At 47.0% G+C, this 17,267-nt stretch overlaps 1 protein-coding gene across 2 annotated transcripts in view; it reads left to right on the top strand.

Annotated features, from left to right (window-relative positions):
• AMER1 (APC membrane recruitment protein 1) overlaps positions 1 to 15,922 on the top strand; it is a 53,863-nt gene extending 37,941 nt beyond the window's left edge. For both annotated transcript variants that reach the window (XM_080652209.1, XM_080652210.1), the window contains exon 2: positions 7,480 to 15,922. In XM_080652209.1, the coding sequence (XP_080508335.1) occupies positions 7,579 to 10,968 (3,390 nt within the window). In that variant the 5' untranslated portion in view covers positions 7,480 to 7,578 and the 3' untranslated portion in view covers positions 10,969 to 15,922. The remainder of the gene's footprint in view (positions 1 to 7,479) is intronic.
• Positions 15,923 to 17,267: the final 1,345 nt, after the last annotated feature.

Below are 17,267 nucleotides of genomic sequence, written 5' to 3'. Positions count from 1 at the left end.
TTATTTCCTTCCTTATGCTTACACTGGGCCTTTCTTGTTGCTCTTTTTCTAACTCTTTGAGTTGTAGGGTTAGGTAATTTATTACCATTGTTTCTTGTTTTTTTGCAGTATGCTTGTAGAGCTATGAACTTCCCTCTCAAGACTGCTTTCGCTGTGTCCCATAGATTTTGGATTGTAGTGTTTTCATTGTCATTTGTTGCCATGATGTTTTTTATTTCTTCTTTGATCTCTCTGGTAACCCAGTCATTGTTTAATAGCATGCTGTTTAGTATCCATGTGTTTGATTTCTTTGGATTGTTTTTATTGTAGTTGATTTCCAGTTTTATGCCACTGTGGTCTGAGAAGATGCTTGATATGATTTATATCTTCCTGAATTTAAGAGACTTTGCCTATGTCCCAACATGTGGTCTATCTTTGAAAATGACCCATGTGCACTTGAGAAGAATGTATATTCTGTGGCTTTGGGGTGAAATGTTCTGAAGATGTCAATTAATTCCATCTGGTCTATTGAGTCATTTAGGATTGATGTTTCTTTGCTGATTTTTTGTTTACAGGATTTGTCCAATGGTGATAGTGGGGTATTAAAGTCTCCTACTATGATTGTATTGCTGTCATTCTCTCCCTTGATATTTTCCAGGAGATTTTTTATGTATTTGCGTGCTCCTGTATTGGGTGCGTATATGTTTACCAGAGTTATTTCTTCTTGTTGGATTTCTCCCTTTAGTATTATGAAGTGGCCTTCCTTATCTCTTGTTATGTCCTTCACTTTGAGGTCTAATTTGTCAGATATAAGTATTGCTACCCCAGCTTTTTTTTTCATTTCCATTCGCCTGGAAGACCTTTTTCCATCCCTTCACCCTCAGTCAGTGTGCGTCTTTTTTTCTGAGGTGGGTTTCTTGTAGACAGCAGATATATGGGTCTTGTTTTCTTATCCAATCCGTTACCTTATGTCTTTTGATTGGAGCATTTAATCCGTTTACATTTAACGTTATTATTGATAGGTACTTATTTGTTGCCTTTTTTATTCTTTACCCCTGTGTTCATTCTTCGCTTCCTATTTCTTTTTTTTATAGTAGACCCTTTAGCATTTCTTGCATTGCTGGTTTGGTGGTAATAAATTTTCTTAGTCCTTTTTTGTCTGTGAAGCTCCTGATTTCACCTTCAATTTTGATTGATAGCCTTGCTGGGTACAGTATTCTTGGATTCAGGCCCTACCTTTGCATGACTTTGTATATTTCATTCCATTCACTTCTGGCCTGATGAGTTTCTGTTGAGAAATCAGTTACTAGTCTGATGGTGGTTCCTTTGTATGTAACTTTCTGTCTCTCTTTTGCTGCTTTTAAGATTCTTATTTTGTCCTTGGTGTTTGCCAATTTAATTATAATGTGCCTTGGTGTCGGTCTTTTGGGGTTCATTTTGCTTGGGACTCTGTGTGCTTCTTGGATTTGTGTGGGTTGTTTCTCCCCTATATCAGGGAAGTTTTCTGTCATTATTTCTTCAAAGAGGTTTTCTATTCCTTGCTCAGTTTCCTTTCCTTCTGGAACCCCTATTATGCAGATGTTGTTTTGTTTCATGTTGTCCCAAAGTTCCCTTAGGCTCTCCTCCTGCTTTTTAATATTTTTTCCAGAAGCTGCTCTACCTGGGTATTTTTTCCCATCTTGTCTTCTAGCTCACTGATGCGGTCCTCTGCTTCTTTTAGTCTACTGTTGATGCTTTCTATTGAGTTCTTTACAGCAGCGATGTCATTTTTCATTTTTTCTTGGTTCTTCTTCATTTCCTCTTGGGTCTTACTCATATTGTCGAATTTGTCTTCCATTCTTTTCTGCCACCTTATGATCATTTCTCTGAATTCTTTCTCTGGAAGGTTGCTTGCCTCCATTTCGTTTACTTCCTTTTCTGGTGATGCCTGCTTTCCTTTCATATGTGGGCTGTGACTTTGTCTCCCCATGGTCTCTCTTCTCCGGATGTCTGGTTATGTAGTTTTCTCTCTCGTGCGTTGATTTAAAGGTACAAAATACAACACAACCAGGTACAACACACAAGGCACTGAACAGAAATGTATTCACGATATTAATAACCTCCAATAAAGGTTACCACCAGAGAAAGGCAAATTAGGGGATAGGAGAGAAAGAAGAAGAGGAATAAGAAAGAAAGAAAAAAAAAGGAGTGTCTAAATGAAATTGGGAAAAGGAAAAAAAAAAGTAAGAGAGACACAAAGGGACTAAGTGAGATAGGGGAACAAACTAGATATATGGGGAGAAAACTCCAATAGAACAACCACTAATCCCAGCAAATGCCAGCAACAAGTACCTGGGGATTAATACAAACTGCATCACCAACTAATATCAAGCGAGGCAAGGGAAAATAGAAGCAAAAAACAAAGCAAACAAAAAAGCAAACTAACAAACAAAGAAAAAGAGTAAGCAAAACTATCTCACAAAAAAGCATAAAAAGTTGATATAAACAATATGCAAGCAAACAATAAGAAAAGGACAGAGAGAAAGACAATTTTTGGATAGTTAAGACAGTGAAGAGAGAGGTGTGTATGGACTTGGAGCAGGGGATTGTAGATTAGATATATAAGTAGGGTGAAATTTTAACAAGGGGCAAACAGAAAGAATAGGGAAAATCTAAAGCAGGAATCGGGTAAGATAAACAGGACACCAATAGGGGAAAGGTTAGAAAGAGAGTGATGGCATAAAGGTAGAGTTGAGATAGAGTAAAACGATGCTAAAGGAAAGATGAAACTAGAATGTAGAACACTAATCCCAAAGTAAAATAAAGAGAAAATAAAATGATACTTTTTTAAAAAAAAAGGTAAAATAGCAGTAGTAACGATACTGATTGAAAATAAAAATGTAATAATTAAAAAGGTAAAATCAAATGAGGAAAAAAGAAAAAAAATAGTTTCTTGAGTAAAAGATGCAAAAAATGAACATAAAATAATAAAAAATAAATAAATAAAATGTGCAGTAGTGAAGGTCATTCACTTCCTCTATTGTTCTGTTTCGCACGCCTGTTTCTCAGTCTGGACAGTATTGCAGTTCCCTTCGTTCCACTGCTCCTCAGTGTTGTAAGCCAGTCCTGATTTTTAAGCTAGTGGTGTGTCTTAATTTCTCGTATTCCTTTATTTTTGATTACTCAAGAGTCAATTTGTGATTCAGCCCCTGGGTGGCAGTGTTTCTGGATTCACTTCCGGGTCTCTTTGGCCTCTCTAGCCTCTATTTACTTCCTTCTTTCCCTGTGGCACTCAATACTGGTTTGTGGAAGTAGGCTGCCTCAGAGCTGGCTCTCCGATGTTACTCCCTGCTCGGATCCTCAGGTTCCAGAAAAACACTTTCCCCTGCAGTCTCCCAGGGTGTCCCCAACTGGGTGATCCTATGTATTGGTCTTAGTAATCAGAAGCAAGGATTTGAAGAGGAAAAAAGCCCAAGTGTGCGAACAATGGGTCTGCGCGCAAGTCTAAGAAGTCGGCACACCTTTGAAATTCTTAGGCTGTCCCTGCCTGTCAGATCAAAATGGGTTGCTTTTTAGAGATCCTTTCTGTTAGCAGCTCTGAGGACCCCCTTCCACATTCACGGATCCAGCCCCAACAGCCACGGATTTTTCCAGGCACAGACTTCCCTGGTCCTCCAGCTCCCGCAAAACGCACGTTCATCTCTCCCGCTGGGACCAGAGACCTCACCTTATCCCAAGCGAAATCTGACCTTTCTGTGGTGGAGTGTAGAGCTCCTCTGAATCTGCGAGTTTGCGCCAATTAGGGACCGGTGTCCTGGGGCTCGCAGCTGTTCCATGGGTGCCGCAGTTGTGGATTTTCAGGCTTCCGATAAGCTCCACTTTCCCTTTCAAGATGGTGCAGACTCCGCGACCAAGCCCGCAGCTCCGGGAGGGGCCCCAGCTGCAGTGGGGGCTGCCCGGTCAGGGGAACCCTGTCCAGAAGTCCCCCACCTTCTCCTGGAGTTTAGCTGTCCCTTAACTTGCCACCAAACACTCCTCGTGCGACCCTCAGCTGTTCTTTCTTACTGCTCCGGGACAAGGCTCGGAACACATCTGTCTATTCCGCCGCCATTTTTTTTCCACCTTGAGTTTAGTCCGTTTATGTTTAAAGTTATTATTGAAAGGTAATTGTTTGTAGCCATTTTTATTTTTTGTGCCTGTGTTCTTTCTTACTTTTTTATTTCTTCCTTTTCCACCAGTCCCTTTAGCATTTCCTGCATTGCTGGCTTGGTAGTGATAAATTCCCTTCGCCTTTTTTTTTTGTCAGTGAAGCTCCTTTTTTCCCCTTCAATTTTTTTTTAAAATATATTTTATTGATTTTTTACAGAGAGGAAGGGAGAGGGATAGAGAGTTAGAAACATCGATGAGAGAGAAATATCGATCAGCTGCCTCCTGCACACTCCCTACTGGGTATGTGCCTGCAACCACAGTACATGCCCTTGGCCAGAATCGAACCTGGGACCCTTGAGTCCGCAGGCCGACGCTCTATCCACTGAGCCAAACCGGTTAGGGCTCCCCTTCAATTTTGAATGATAGCCTTGCTGGATAGAGTATTCTTGGATTCAGTCCCTTGCTTTGCATCACTTTGTAAATTTCCTTCCATTAGCTTCTGGCCTGATGTGTTTCTGTTGAGAAATCATTTTATAATCTAATTGGAGATCCCTTGTGTGTAACTTTCTGTCTCTCTCTTGCAGCCTTTAAGATTCTCTCTTTGTCCTGATCATTTGCCATCGTAATTATGATGTGTCTTGGTGTGGGTCTTTTCAGTTTCCTCTTGTTTGGGACTCTCTGTGCTTGTGTGACTTTTTTGTTCCCTACATCAGGGAAGTTTTCTGACATTATTTCTTCAAATAGGTTTTCTAACCCTTGTTCCTCTTTCTGTTGTTCTGGCACCCCTATTATTCGTATGTTGCTTCGTTTCATGTTGTCGCATAGCTCCTTTAGGCTCTCCTCCTGTCTTTTAATTTTTTTTTTCCAGTTGCAATTTAGTTTGGCTGTGTTTTGCTTCCCTGTCTTCTAATTTGCTAATTCAGTCCTCTGCTTCTCCTAGTCTACTGTTGAAACTTTCTATGGTGTTTTTTATTGCAGCTATATCACTCTTCATTTCTTCTTGATTCTTACATAAGTTGTTGATTTTTTTCAGCCATTTCTTCCTGATTCTTATATAAGTTGTTTTTTTCTCCGTCCAGTTTATGAACTGTATGGCCCTTATTCTGAATTCTTTTTCTGACATATTGCTTGCCTCTGTTTCGCTTAGCTGCTTTTCTTGTGATTCCTCCTTTTCTTTCCTTTGGAGGTTTCTTTGTTTACCCATTTTTGGTCTCACCAATTGATCTAGATGTCAAGTTGTGCAGGGGCTGCTCCTTGGGAGGCAGTGGCTCCTCGGGCTGCAGTTGCTCCTCAAGGGGTCGCTGAAGTGGCTGCTCCTCAGTTGGCAGCATCTCCTCCGGTGGGTACTGATCGCAGCAATGGTGTCTCCTCTGGCTGGTGGAGAAGGCTGCTCGCACAGCTGCTGTTCCTTGCATGGGGGGTGGGTTGCTCGCATGGCTGCTGCTCCTCAGACAGGGGCGGACTGCTTACGTGGCTGCTGCTCCACATATCAGGGCTGGCTGCTGCTCCACATATCAGGGCTGGCTGCATGCTGATGCTGTTCTTCAGATGGGGCAGGCTGCTCGTGAGGCTGCCGCTTCTTGGACAGGGGCAGGTTGCTTGCCTGGCTGGTGCTCCTCATATAGGTGCGGGCTCCTTGCACATCTGCTGCTCCTCCGACGGGGGATGGGCTCCTTGATTGGCTGTTGTTCGTCGGAGTGAGCTGCATGTGTGGCTGCTGCTCCTCCGATGGGGGCGAGCCACTCACCCAGCTTCTGCTCGTCGGACAGGTGCAGGTTGAGTTTGGCTGCTGCTCCTCGGACCAGTGCGGGCAGCGCAGGACTGCCGCTCCTCGAATGTGGGCAGTCTGCTCGTGCGGCTTCTGCTCCTTGGACGGGGGTCGGCCTCTCTCCCAGCTGCTGCTCGTTGGACAGGTGTAGGCTGCGTGTGGCTGCTGTTCCTCGGACCAGTGCGGGCTGCGCAGGACTGCTGCTCCTTGGACGTGGGCGGTCTGCTCGGGTGGCTGATGCTCCTCAAATGGGTGCCGGCTGCTCATACCGTTGCTGCTCCTCGGACAGGTGCAGGGTGTGCGCTGCGCGCAGCTGCTGCTCCTCGGATGGGGGCAGGCTGTGCGGGGCTGCCGCTCCTCAAATGTGGGCAGGTTGCTCTTATGGCTGCTGCTCCTCAGATGGGGCGGGCTGCTCGCATTGTTGCTGCTCCTCGGACAGGGGAGTGGGCCACTTATACAGCTGCTGCTCCTTGGACAGGGGCAGGCCACGTGAGGCTGCTGCTCTTAAGCCTGGCGTGGGCTGCTTGTGGGGCTGCTGCTCTTTGGACAGGAGTCGGCTGCTCACGTGTCTGCTGCTCGTGTGGTTGCAGTGCCCTTTGTGTGAATTTCTCATAGAGCTCATATGTCAGCAGGGGGTTGGGCAGCTCCCTAAAGTAGAGCTTACAGAGTTTAGGTTTACTTATCTAAATATATGTTGAGAGCCTCATTCCCAGGCCAGGAACATGACTCATGTGGAGTTGTGCCTTCAAGGAGTTCCCTTTATACATGGGGGAGCTAAATGGGGGCCAAAATAATGAGAGGAGTGGAGAAGGAACAGTCTGCCTCATGGTTCTAAAGTAGAATTTGGGGTTCCAGTGACTAAGGGCCATATTAAAATCTCTTCCCAGCAGGACAGTCAATAGAATCTGACCTAGACCTACCCCACACATAACCACTATGGGGGCAGTATTGCTAGGCTTCTTGGGATGAGAATACTGAAGCCCAGAGAATTCCTTGCTCCAAGGCCACCATGCATTCTTAGCAGATCCTGGATTGCAGTTCTGGAATGTAGGTCTGTGAGGCTCCTACTCTGAATTTCTGAAGGTCCTGGAGCATGGTCTTGCCAACAGTTTAGGGAGCCTGTGAAAATGAGATGAAATTTCATGTATATATGTCTTTCCAGCCCCAGGAAAAATATCAGTGAGAGTCTGGGCTAATGTGAACTCGATGCCTGGACCCCACAGAGTTCAGTGAGGACTCAATGAGCTGTTTTTCCAGATGCTTTTCAAAAATTCTATGTCATCAGAGCTGACCTACCTCTTGCCTTTTCTGCCTCTCCCTAACATACCCCCTTTGATAACTCCTTCCACATCCACTAGCACCACTGGGCCTTTCTCACATCTGCAGTTGCCCCTGCCCAGTGAAAGAGGGTTTTGCTGTCTTGAGGCCCAGAGGAGGTTGGGGCAGCAAACCAAGCACATGGAGTGCATTAAGATTTTCCCCTGCATTTTCTTTCTTTCTGGTTCCACTCAAGTCTGAAACCACAGACACCTGTGAAAACAAACTCTGCCTGGATGCTTGCTCACCAATACTGTGTCTGTTTTTATCTTTCTCATCTCCTCCAGGCCCAACTATGATGCTTCCTGATTGATGATGTTATAATAGAGCCCAGAAGCCAGAAGGCTGCATTTTCAGTTGAACATACCTGAGTTGTCCCCATCACCATGGAGACCCGAAAAGATGAAGCTACTCAGACCAAGGGAGCAGCAGCCTCTGTGGATACCCAGAACCAAGGGTCTGAGAAAGGAGCCAAGAATAAGGCAGCTGAGACAACAGAAGGGCCAGGGTCAGAGCCATCCTCATCTGGCCCAGGTAGGCTGAAGAAAACTGCCATGAAACTCTTTGGTGGCAAGAAGGGCATCTGTACCCTGCCTAGTTTCTTTGGAGGGGGACGGAGCAAAGGTTCTGGGAAAAGCAGCTCCAAGAAGGGTATTAGCAAGAGCAGGACCCATGATGGCTTGAGTGAAGCAGCCCATTGCCAAGAAGACATTGTCAGTGAAGGAACTGGCCTCTCCTTACCTTTGCCTGAGTCACCCTGCCAACTTCCCAGTTCTCAGAGTGCCCATGGGGCTTTGGAGACAGGTTCCAAATGCAAGATGTCTGTGGCTGGAGCCATAGAGAAAGCTGGGGTTGAGAAGGTTTCCTCTGTGACCAAGCCAAAGAAAGGCCTGAAAGGTTTTTTCAACAGTATTCGCCGTCACCGGAAGAATAAGGTCTCTGGTGCTGAGCAAAGTGAGCCAGGAGCAAAGGGACCTGAGGAGGCCAGAGCCAGGCCTCATGAGAATGTGAGCTCAGCCCTTCTGTCCCATGCTGAGGAAACCCTTCAAGACCCAAGAAAGGAAAATTCCAAACCCCAAGATGCCCATGGACCAAAAGTTTATTCAGCATCAGAGACTTCTCCAGCGGCCACTGAAAAGACAACCTATAAAAACCCAGAGCAACCCATGGGGGTCTGTGCCTCAGCACTCTTGCAGTCCAAACCTGCCCCTGAAGCCAGTGTCCCAGAAGAGCCTCAGAACTCAGAAACAGGGGAGAAGGTGGTAGTAGGAGATATAAATCTACTCAATGGCCCTGTGGGGGACCAACTGAGCCTCTTCTTTGGAGATGTCACATCCCTTAAAAGTTTTGACTCACTGACGGGTTGTGGTGACATCATAGCAGAGCAGGACATGGACAGTATGACAGACAGCATGGCCTCTGGAGGCCAGAGGGCCAACCGAGATGGGACCAAGCGAAGTTCTTGCCTGGTTACCTATCAAGGAGGTGGAGAGGAGATGGCCTTGCCAGATGATGACGATGAAGAAGAAGAGGAGGAAGAGGAGGTTGAATTAGAGGAGGAGGAAGAAGAAGTGAAAGTAGAAGATGATGACTTAGAATATCTGTGGGCAAGTGCTCAGATGTACCCAAGACCCAGTATGAATCTGGGCTACCATCCCACCATTTCACCAGGCTACCAGGGCTACATGCTGTTTGACCCAGTTCAGTCTTATCCTTGCCTATCTTCTGGAGACCTTTTGACTCCTCAGAGTGACCAGCAAGAATCTGCCCCCAATAGTGATGAGGGATATTATGATTCAACCACACCTGGATTTGAGGATGATTCAGGAGAGGCTCTGGGGCTTATCCGCAGGGATTGCCTACCCCGAGACAGCTACAGTGGAGATGCCCTCTATGAATTCTATGAGCCAGATGATAGTCTTGAGAACTCACCACCTGGGGATGACTGCCTTTATGACCTCCATGGTCGCAGCTCTGAGATATTTGACCCCTTCTTGAACATTGAGCCCTTTTCTTCCTCTCGGCCACCTGGGACAATGGAGACAGAAGAAGAACGACTAGTGACCATACAGAAGCAGTTGTTATATTGGGAACTTCGGCGGGAGCAGCTCGAAGCCCAAGAGGCCCGGGAGGCACACACCAGGGAGGCCTATACCCAAGAAACTCATGCAAGGGAGGCTCATGCCCGAGAAGCCCACACCCAGGAAGCTCATGTGAGAGGGGCCCGAGCCCGAGAGTCCTATGCCAGGGAGGCTTGTGCCCGAGAGGCCTGTGCTAGGGAGGCCCAGGCCCAAAAGGCTCGTGGTCGAGAGACCCAAGTCAGACAGCTCCAGGTACGGCAAGAGAAGCCCATCATGGAGTATCAGATGAGACCCTTAGGCCCATCAGTGATGGGCCTGGTGGTAGGAGCATCAGGGGCTTCTCAGACTTCACACCGAGGAACCACGTCGGCTTTTCCTGCCACTGCAAGCAGTGAGCCAGACTGGAGGGACTTCCGTCCTCTGGAGAAGCGTTTTGAGGGAACCTGCTCCAAGAAGGATCAAAGTACCTGCCTGATGCAGCTCTTCCAGAGTGATGCTATGTTTGAGCCAGACATGCAAGAAGCAAATTTTGGAGGATCTCCCAGGAGGGCCTACCCTACTTATTCACCCCCTGAAGAGCCAGAGGAAGAGGAGGTTGAGAAGGAAGGGAATGCCACTGTGAGTTTCTCACAAGCCCTTGTGGAGTTCACCAGCAATGGGAACCTCTTCTCCAGCATGTCCTGTAGCTCTGACTCTGAATCATCCTTTACTCAAAACCTCCCTGAGCTGCCCCCTATGGTGACCTTTGACATTGCTGATGTAGAACGGGATGGGGAAGGCAAATGTGAAGAGAATCCTGAATTACACAATGATGAGGACCTTGCAGCCTCTTTGGAAGCTTTTGAACTGGGCTACTACCAGAAACATGCCTTTAACAACTACCGCAGCCGATTCTATCAAGGTCTGCCCTGGGGTGTGAGTAGTCTCCCTCGATACTTGGGACTGCCTGGCATGCACCCACGACCCCCACCTGCTGCCATGGCCCTCAACAGAAGGAGTCGCTCCCTTGATACTGCAGAGACCCTGGAGCAGGAGCTATCTAATTCTCACCTTGCCCAGGGCTACATGGACCCTGATGAGCTTCAGGCTCAACAGGAAGATTCAGATGAAGAAGAAGAGGAAGAATGGGGCAGAGACAGTCCCTTGTCCCTCTATACTGAACCTCCAGGGGCCTATGACTGGCCTGTGTGGGCTCCCTGTCCTCTCCCAGGGGGGACAGGCCCTGCCTGGATAAGTACTAGTCAGTTGGATGGGCCTTCTAGCCAGTCTCCATATAGGCAGGCAGCCTGTTGCATACCTCCTGTGGCTATGTCAGTATTGCTGTCAGTATCAGGGCCAGAGTCAAGGGCAGCCGAGGAATCTGGGCCTCAACTAGCTCGGCCTTCGCACCTACCCCTTCCCATGGGCCCTTATTATAAGCTCCAGCCACAGGACTCCCAGAGTGTAAGGGCCAGGCCTCGAGATAAGCTGCTGCCTGCGGATGAGCCCAGTTACTCCTCCAGTTCTGGAGGCTTCAGTCCCAGCCCTCTGCCCCAGGTCAAGCCTGTGGGCATTACCCATGGCATCCCTCAGCTGCCCAGGATCCAGCCTGAGCCTCTGCAGCCTCAGCCCATTCAGTATGGGGCTTCCAGCCTTGATCTGTCAAAGGAGAAGGCTGAGCATTGTGCCTCTCCACCAGAATGGAAACCTAGCTGAGCAGTCAATTCCGGAGTGGGCGCATGGGGCCTGAGCATAGGAATGGGGATCAGGGATTGGGCAGAAGGGTTTGGGGATGGGGGTTGCTGTTTAACTTGAAAATCCTTTTGGTCAAGGAAAGCTCCTATGAGTTTTCACCTTCGTTTTCCCACTTCCCTCTTCTGCCATCTGTGGCCACATTCAGCTCAAGTATATCTGCCCAAGGAGGCTGCTGCTGCTGTGCTCCAGTTTTTGCTTTCGGGGTTTCTTCTTGTGACCCATGTAAGGTTTGGGATGCTGTAATTTTGTGCCTATTCTAATTGCCAAGTTAGTGAGTATATATATAGCATGCATCCTTGACAGAGGCTGAACCCTTAGCGCCCCCTGCCACCCCCACTATCCAGTGAATGATGAACAGCCAGGTCTGCACTGCCTTCTATGTGGGGACAGGGGGCTTGTTTGCTGTTAGCAATGTGAAATTATGGTACAGACCCTCCCCACCCCCACTCCATCCTGTCTTGGTGTAGCTGCCACCATTACATCAAATGACTATATTTGTCCCAGCTAGCTGTCCTTAGAAAGGATCATGTGGCATATATTTCATTGCCTACTGCTGTGGACTTTGGCATCATAACCAGATGGGGGGGCCTTTAAACCTGGCCTGCCATAGCTTGGGTTGAAGAAAAAAATGCTAACCCCCTTAATGGAGTGATCAAATTAATCCAGTTACAAACAGGAGACAAAATAGGGTTCTATTATAGACACTGCTGTAAGTATTGAGCTCTGGAATGATAGGATTTTTTTCTTTTTCCTCTCTTAAGCTTGTGACTTCTGGAGTTGCAGGTGCTTTTAAATTTTGGTTCTTTTTTTCCTCCAAAGGAAATTTTCATAATTTCATCACTAAGAATACATTATTTTAATTGAGAGATGAGAAGAGAAGCAGCCTAAATTAGGCTTGGCTATAGGAGTTAGGGTTTTTGCAGGTTCCAAGGGAAAGATAGGAGATGAAGGTCCATTTGTCCCAGCCAGCAGGAAAGAGGATTTCAGATTTTGCAGAGCTCGAGACAACCCAGCTTCTTAGAAGGGAAAATTGCTTCCCCCAAAAAACACAAAAAGTTCCTTATGCCTTAACCACCCATTCATTTATATGCTGTGAAGAAGCTCCAGACTAGCACTCCCAAGAGAGGATAACAAAGGCATCTAGGGCAGTGGTCGGCAAACTCATTAGTCAACAGAGCCAAATATCAACAGTACAACAATTGAAATTTCTTTTGAGAGCCAAATATTTTAAACTTAAACTTCTTCTAACGCCACTTCTTCAAAATAGACTTGCCCAGGCCGTGGTATTTTGTGGAAGAGCCACACTCAAGGGGCCAAAGAGCCACATGTGGCTCGCGAGCCGCAGTTTGCCAACCACGGATCTAGGCTGTTGTTCTGGACTTAAGAGTTTTCATTTTCCAATTATCTAAGTCCTTAACATCATCAAAGGACCAGTCTTCTTGAGAGGATAGACTTTGATCTGCCCTCACTCTGCCAAGCTTCAGGATGCTCATTTACATGGCAGTTCAAGCCCTTTATGGAATGAATGGCACCCTCTTTTCTGTTAAACTAGCTTGGAAATACTGGTGGGGAAAAGTCGCTGTCAGGAAGACATTGCAACAGGCTGATCTTACCAGGCTCTGCCTCTCAATCACCAATATGAGAGGGTTCCTTTTAAATTTCTTTATTGGAAATAGCATATGGAACATTTCTTTTGTCTGGATGTGTTGACCCACCCAAATTATGATCCTTGCTCCTCCCATGGCCACGCCTGTTCTTGCACTTACCCCCACCCATTTCCTTGCCTGTTATGAGAAGAGGTCAACAGGGCTCCTGAGATTCCTGAGATGGCAATTTGGCTTGGGAATAGATGCCATTGCCTTCCTCCCTCCAGTCACAAAGGTGACTTTGTACACAAATTGCTCCTTTGCCAGGAGATATGTTTGTACTGGTCTTTGTCACCATTTCTCAGATTGGGGTCAACCCAGTGCCCCTCCCCCCAAATCAGGCTTGGCTGGTAGTAGCTGTAACCCTGGAAGCATCACATAAGTTTGCATGGCACTAATATTACCACTCAAGGGACCCAGACCAGCTCTCTAGGCTGACTTTGCAACATGAAGAAATGTATCAGTTATGGAGCTGGAGAGTGAAATAGGGTGAGGAAGGCCCTCCTTACACCAAGCACAGCATTCCAGCAGAGAAGTGCCCAAATTCCAACCTGTCCACCAAAGTTGCCCTAGGAATATGGGGCTGAAATTTGCCTGACTGTTTGGCAGGAAGTAAACACTCACCAAATGCCTTTACAATAGGGAAAAACCCACCAGTTGCCTCCTCTGTCTCTGTTTGTGCTTTAGGACAGCTCAAGCTCTTGACTGAATGTGGACTGTGGTAGCCACAGCAGGCAATAGAGCCATCACCAGCCTCCAGAACTCACTGGGCCACCAGCCTATCTGGGAAGGGAAAAAATTAGTTGCTCAGCCTTTAGCCAAAGGCTGAGAGCTGCCCTCAGTGACAAGAGGGCAGCAAGAGGTGCTGCCTCTGAGGGGAGCAATCATAGCCCAGACATACTTTTCTGGGCTTTGGAAGTTTGCATACCACAGAGTGGGGCCTAGGACTGAGTAGCAGCTTATGATTTGGACATTGCTGCCTGCAAGTCTTTTCACTGTCTTGGCCAGCCCAGGGATAGGATCCTCACTACCAGAAGTGGGGCAGTTAGAGGTCATGGCTGCAGAAGCAGACTCCTCTAGAATCTCATTCTGGATCTAAGTAGTTCCTGGCCAAATCCCAGTTGCAGGTAGAAGAGGAAGAAAGACCTGCTTAGGGACATGTGATGGCAGTTCAGGGTGACACTGGGAAAGCCAGCCAAGCTCCAGTCCTCTTCCCAAGCATAGAACAGTGCTTGCTTGGCTGACCCCAAATATGCCCTGAATATAGGTGTCAATGTCCAGTCTATACTTAGGTTGTGACCAGACAAACACCATGTCTGCATTGCAAGGTCTTGGGATACTGCTTTTGGATGAGACTTCAAGGGAAGATAAGACTTGAGTAGAGGTGGCTGCCCTCATCTCTATACCCAGCAGGCTTATTTAGTGCCAGACATCTCTGATCATGATAATACCCAAAAGAGACTGGTCCATTGGGGACCAGTGACTGGATGGACAAGGCCACCTAGGGGCCTCTCCTAGGGCTGCCAGTTTCTCAGTGCTTTAGCACCTTTGAGGAAGCCCTGCCGTAGTGCCCAGATAGGGTCTGCTCTGCCCAGCTTGGGCACCAGTTTATGAATCTCCTGGGCCAAAGGCTTTGGTCAACACTAGTCTCCCTCCTCTGTGCTATACCAAGGAGGAAGGTAGCTTCTCACTCGCAGGTTATGTTTTCCCATATCCTGCTGCCAGCAACTTACCCACCTTTGCCAGTGCCACCACCCAACCTGCCCACAGCCCTCAGACCCAATTGCTAGAGGGAGGCATGGGGGGATTAGCAGGGAGACTTCAAGTTTACCCATGTCTATGTTGCATTCAAGTTGTTTTTAACATATATATATTTGTATTATTTGCATTTTATAATCATGGAAAACAATGTTTATCAGTCATTCTTTTCTGATATATTTTATTTTTAAGTGGTGCTGTTTACAGTTTTAAACAAAACAATGATGACACAAAAAATTGCTGCTGCTTGTGCAGAGGGCTGGCATCTCAACTGCCCAGAGCCCTCATCTCCCCCTCTCCCCAGCCCTGATGTATCGCACTATCCATCCCCTCCTTCCATGATAGGGGCAGCAGAAGATGCCCAGGTACTAAGACAAATGCCAGGCATGTGGAACCTGGCAGACAGCGTGTTGTTTTATGGCTTTATATTTTTTTTATTTTGGACCCTGCCCCTTTCCTCTTTGTAGACCTTCTGGAAGTACTCATGTGTTTGTCTCACTCTCTCTTTTTTACTCTTTATGTTCTGTGCTTTTGTTTTGAAACCAGAGTGCTCATGTTATACTGTTTGTCACGTTGAGTTTTTCCAAAGGAACATTTTGGGGACAGGAATATTCTCCACTCATTGGGGAGGGCAGAGCATTTCAACCACATCCTGTCTCCCCAAGAAGTTGAGGGAGACAGATGGCAGTGATGTTTGAAGCATCAGGAATTAGCCATCTTCTTGAGGAAACCCTTGCATAGGACTTACCAGGAGCTCGGTTGATTGGGACATTCACCCAGAAGAGACATTGGGTACCTCCTTGACCCCTTATGCTGCTTTGGGGGAATCTCTCCCCTTACCACCATTCCTGCTCCCCTGCCCTCCTCCAGCTCACACATGGATGGTACTTTGGGAAACAGTGACTGTCAGGGTGATGGCTTACTGGCCTGATCCCCACTTTTTCATCCTATAGTCACTCCAAAGAAGAAAATTCACATGGCATGTATATGTATAAAGGTTGGGCTTACTGAGAGGCGGGGCTTTAATTATTCCTGTTTACTATTGGTGCTTATTTTCCCTGCTGTAGACTGGGGTAGGGTGGGAGGGAAGAAACCAGGAATGTATATTTAGCTCATGTTAAATAAAATGGCTGGGGACAGAGGGAAGAAATTAGGAACTGCAGTAAATCCCAATCCCAGGTATAAGAGGTCTTTCTCTCAGTTGCAAAAGGGGAGCATGACCCCTAGATGTGCCCTAGTTTCCCCTTCTCTATTCCTGAGACATCATGGAGTTGCTTGGATTGTGACCTCTCCATTCCTAATTCTCACTGACATCTGGATATCTTTATGTGCTTCCTATTTGTAACAACATATACTTCTTTTGCTGAATGCTAATAAACTGGGTTCAAGAGGGACCCCCCCCCAGTCACTAAAGTGCATTCTTGGTTTTTTTTTCCATAGCAGCATGCCTGTGTTCCATAGTTTCTGGCTTTGTCCTTAAAGGGAAATTGAGGCAGCAAGGAGGTGAACCTCCTACTGATGGCCCCATCAAAAGGATGTGTCTAATGGTGGGACTCTCAGGCCAAGCTATAGGAATGGCATCCTTCACCAGGCTATGGGCAGAGATGAGAGGCTGGCCAGGCAGCTGCTTGCCTCGACTATTCCGCCATGGGGCTGAGTGGGGAGCATGTGGCTTCTGCCCCTTATTGTAGAGCATCTCATCTGGTAGGCACCAGAGATGTACCATAGTAATAACCCAGTCACCTTGGGATCATGTCCTTCCTTAGATCATCAAGAAGGCCTACCTGTGCCATCAACCAGGAGAAGGTGATTGTGCTAATGGCTTTGGTTTCTCTAATCCAGATTCTTGTCTTTGGCCCCTGATAAGTAAGGGTGTCTGACACCTGATCGTGGGCTTTCTTGAGTTCCTCCCAATTGCCATGTCAAAGCCAGAAGGCCTGAAATAGCAGCTTCTTGAAAGTGCTGTGGACAGTGCTGCCACAGACACAATTGGAGGGTTGCCTGGGGCCCCTTTCCAGACTAGCAAAGAAGCTTGGTGGTCTCCAGGATCTCGAGTCAAGCAAAGCCAAAATAAATCAAATTATCAAGAGAACCACCTGAGAGGGGAGTTGATAATTTATAGAAATTGAATACTCTGCCATGGGCTGCTCATGGAAGGAGGAAGAAAGTCAGGTTTGCTCTGGGATCTTTTGGAGCAACACTTTCAGGGGGGTCCTTAGTTCCATTTGAAATTCACAGGGGTTCTGGAGTCAGGGAAGCCTGGGTTTATGCCCTAATTTTTGCCCATCATTAATTGATGGGGACTTAAACAATAATTTCTCCTCTGAGTCTCAGTTTCTCTATCAATAATATGTGAGTGGCATGGACATAGATTTGACTACACTAGTTTTCATAACCAAGTTAGAAGATTGGGCTACCTCAGACCCATGAAAATTTTTCAGCCACCTAAGTCCACCATTGTCCACCCTGATTCTGACTCATTTGGCCTGGGGTGGTACCCCACATGACTAATACATTGGGCCTGCTGGATGAGCTGAGGGGTAAGAGCGCCTCCTGTTCTGTGAGGACTTCCACCAGGAGAGTCCTTTGCTGCTGGAAGTTAATTCCAGCATGTCAGCAGGGCTGAATCATCTGGAGTGGCTGAGGGCATTTCCCCAAACCTGAAAAGGATGCATAAATGATTGCTTGCTGTCAGACAGCTGAAGGCATTTCAATCTACATGTTAATGCCTCCTGCTGGCCAAACACCTGAACAGCCGAAGGCAATTTCCCCCAATCTGACAATGGATCCTGTGGCCTTTGATTTGTGTATCTACCTTGCTTTAGGACAATTTGTATTAATAAAAAGCTAGGGGTC

This window comes from Plecotus auritus, assembly GCF_963455305.1.
Source record: "Plecotus auritus genome assembly, chromosome: X".
Classification (NCBI taxonomy): domain Eukaryota; kingdom Metazoa; phylum Chordata; class Mammalia; order Chiroptera; family Vespertilionidae; genus Plecotus; species Plecotus auritus.
Note: the sequence above shows the minus strand (reverse complement) of the source record. Positions and strands in the feature narration are given on the sequence as shown.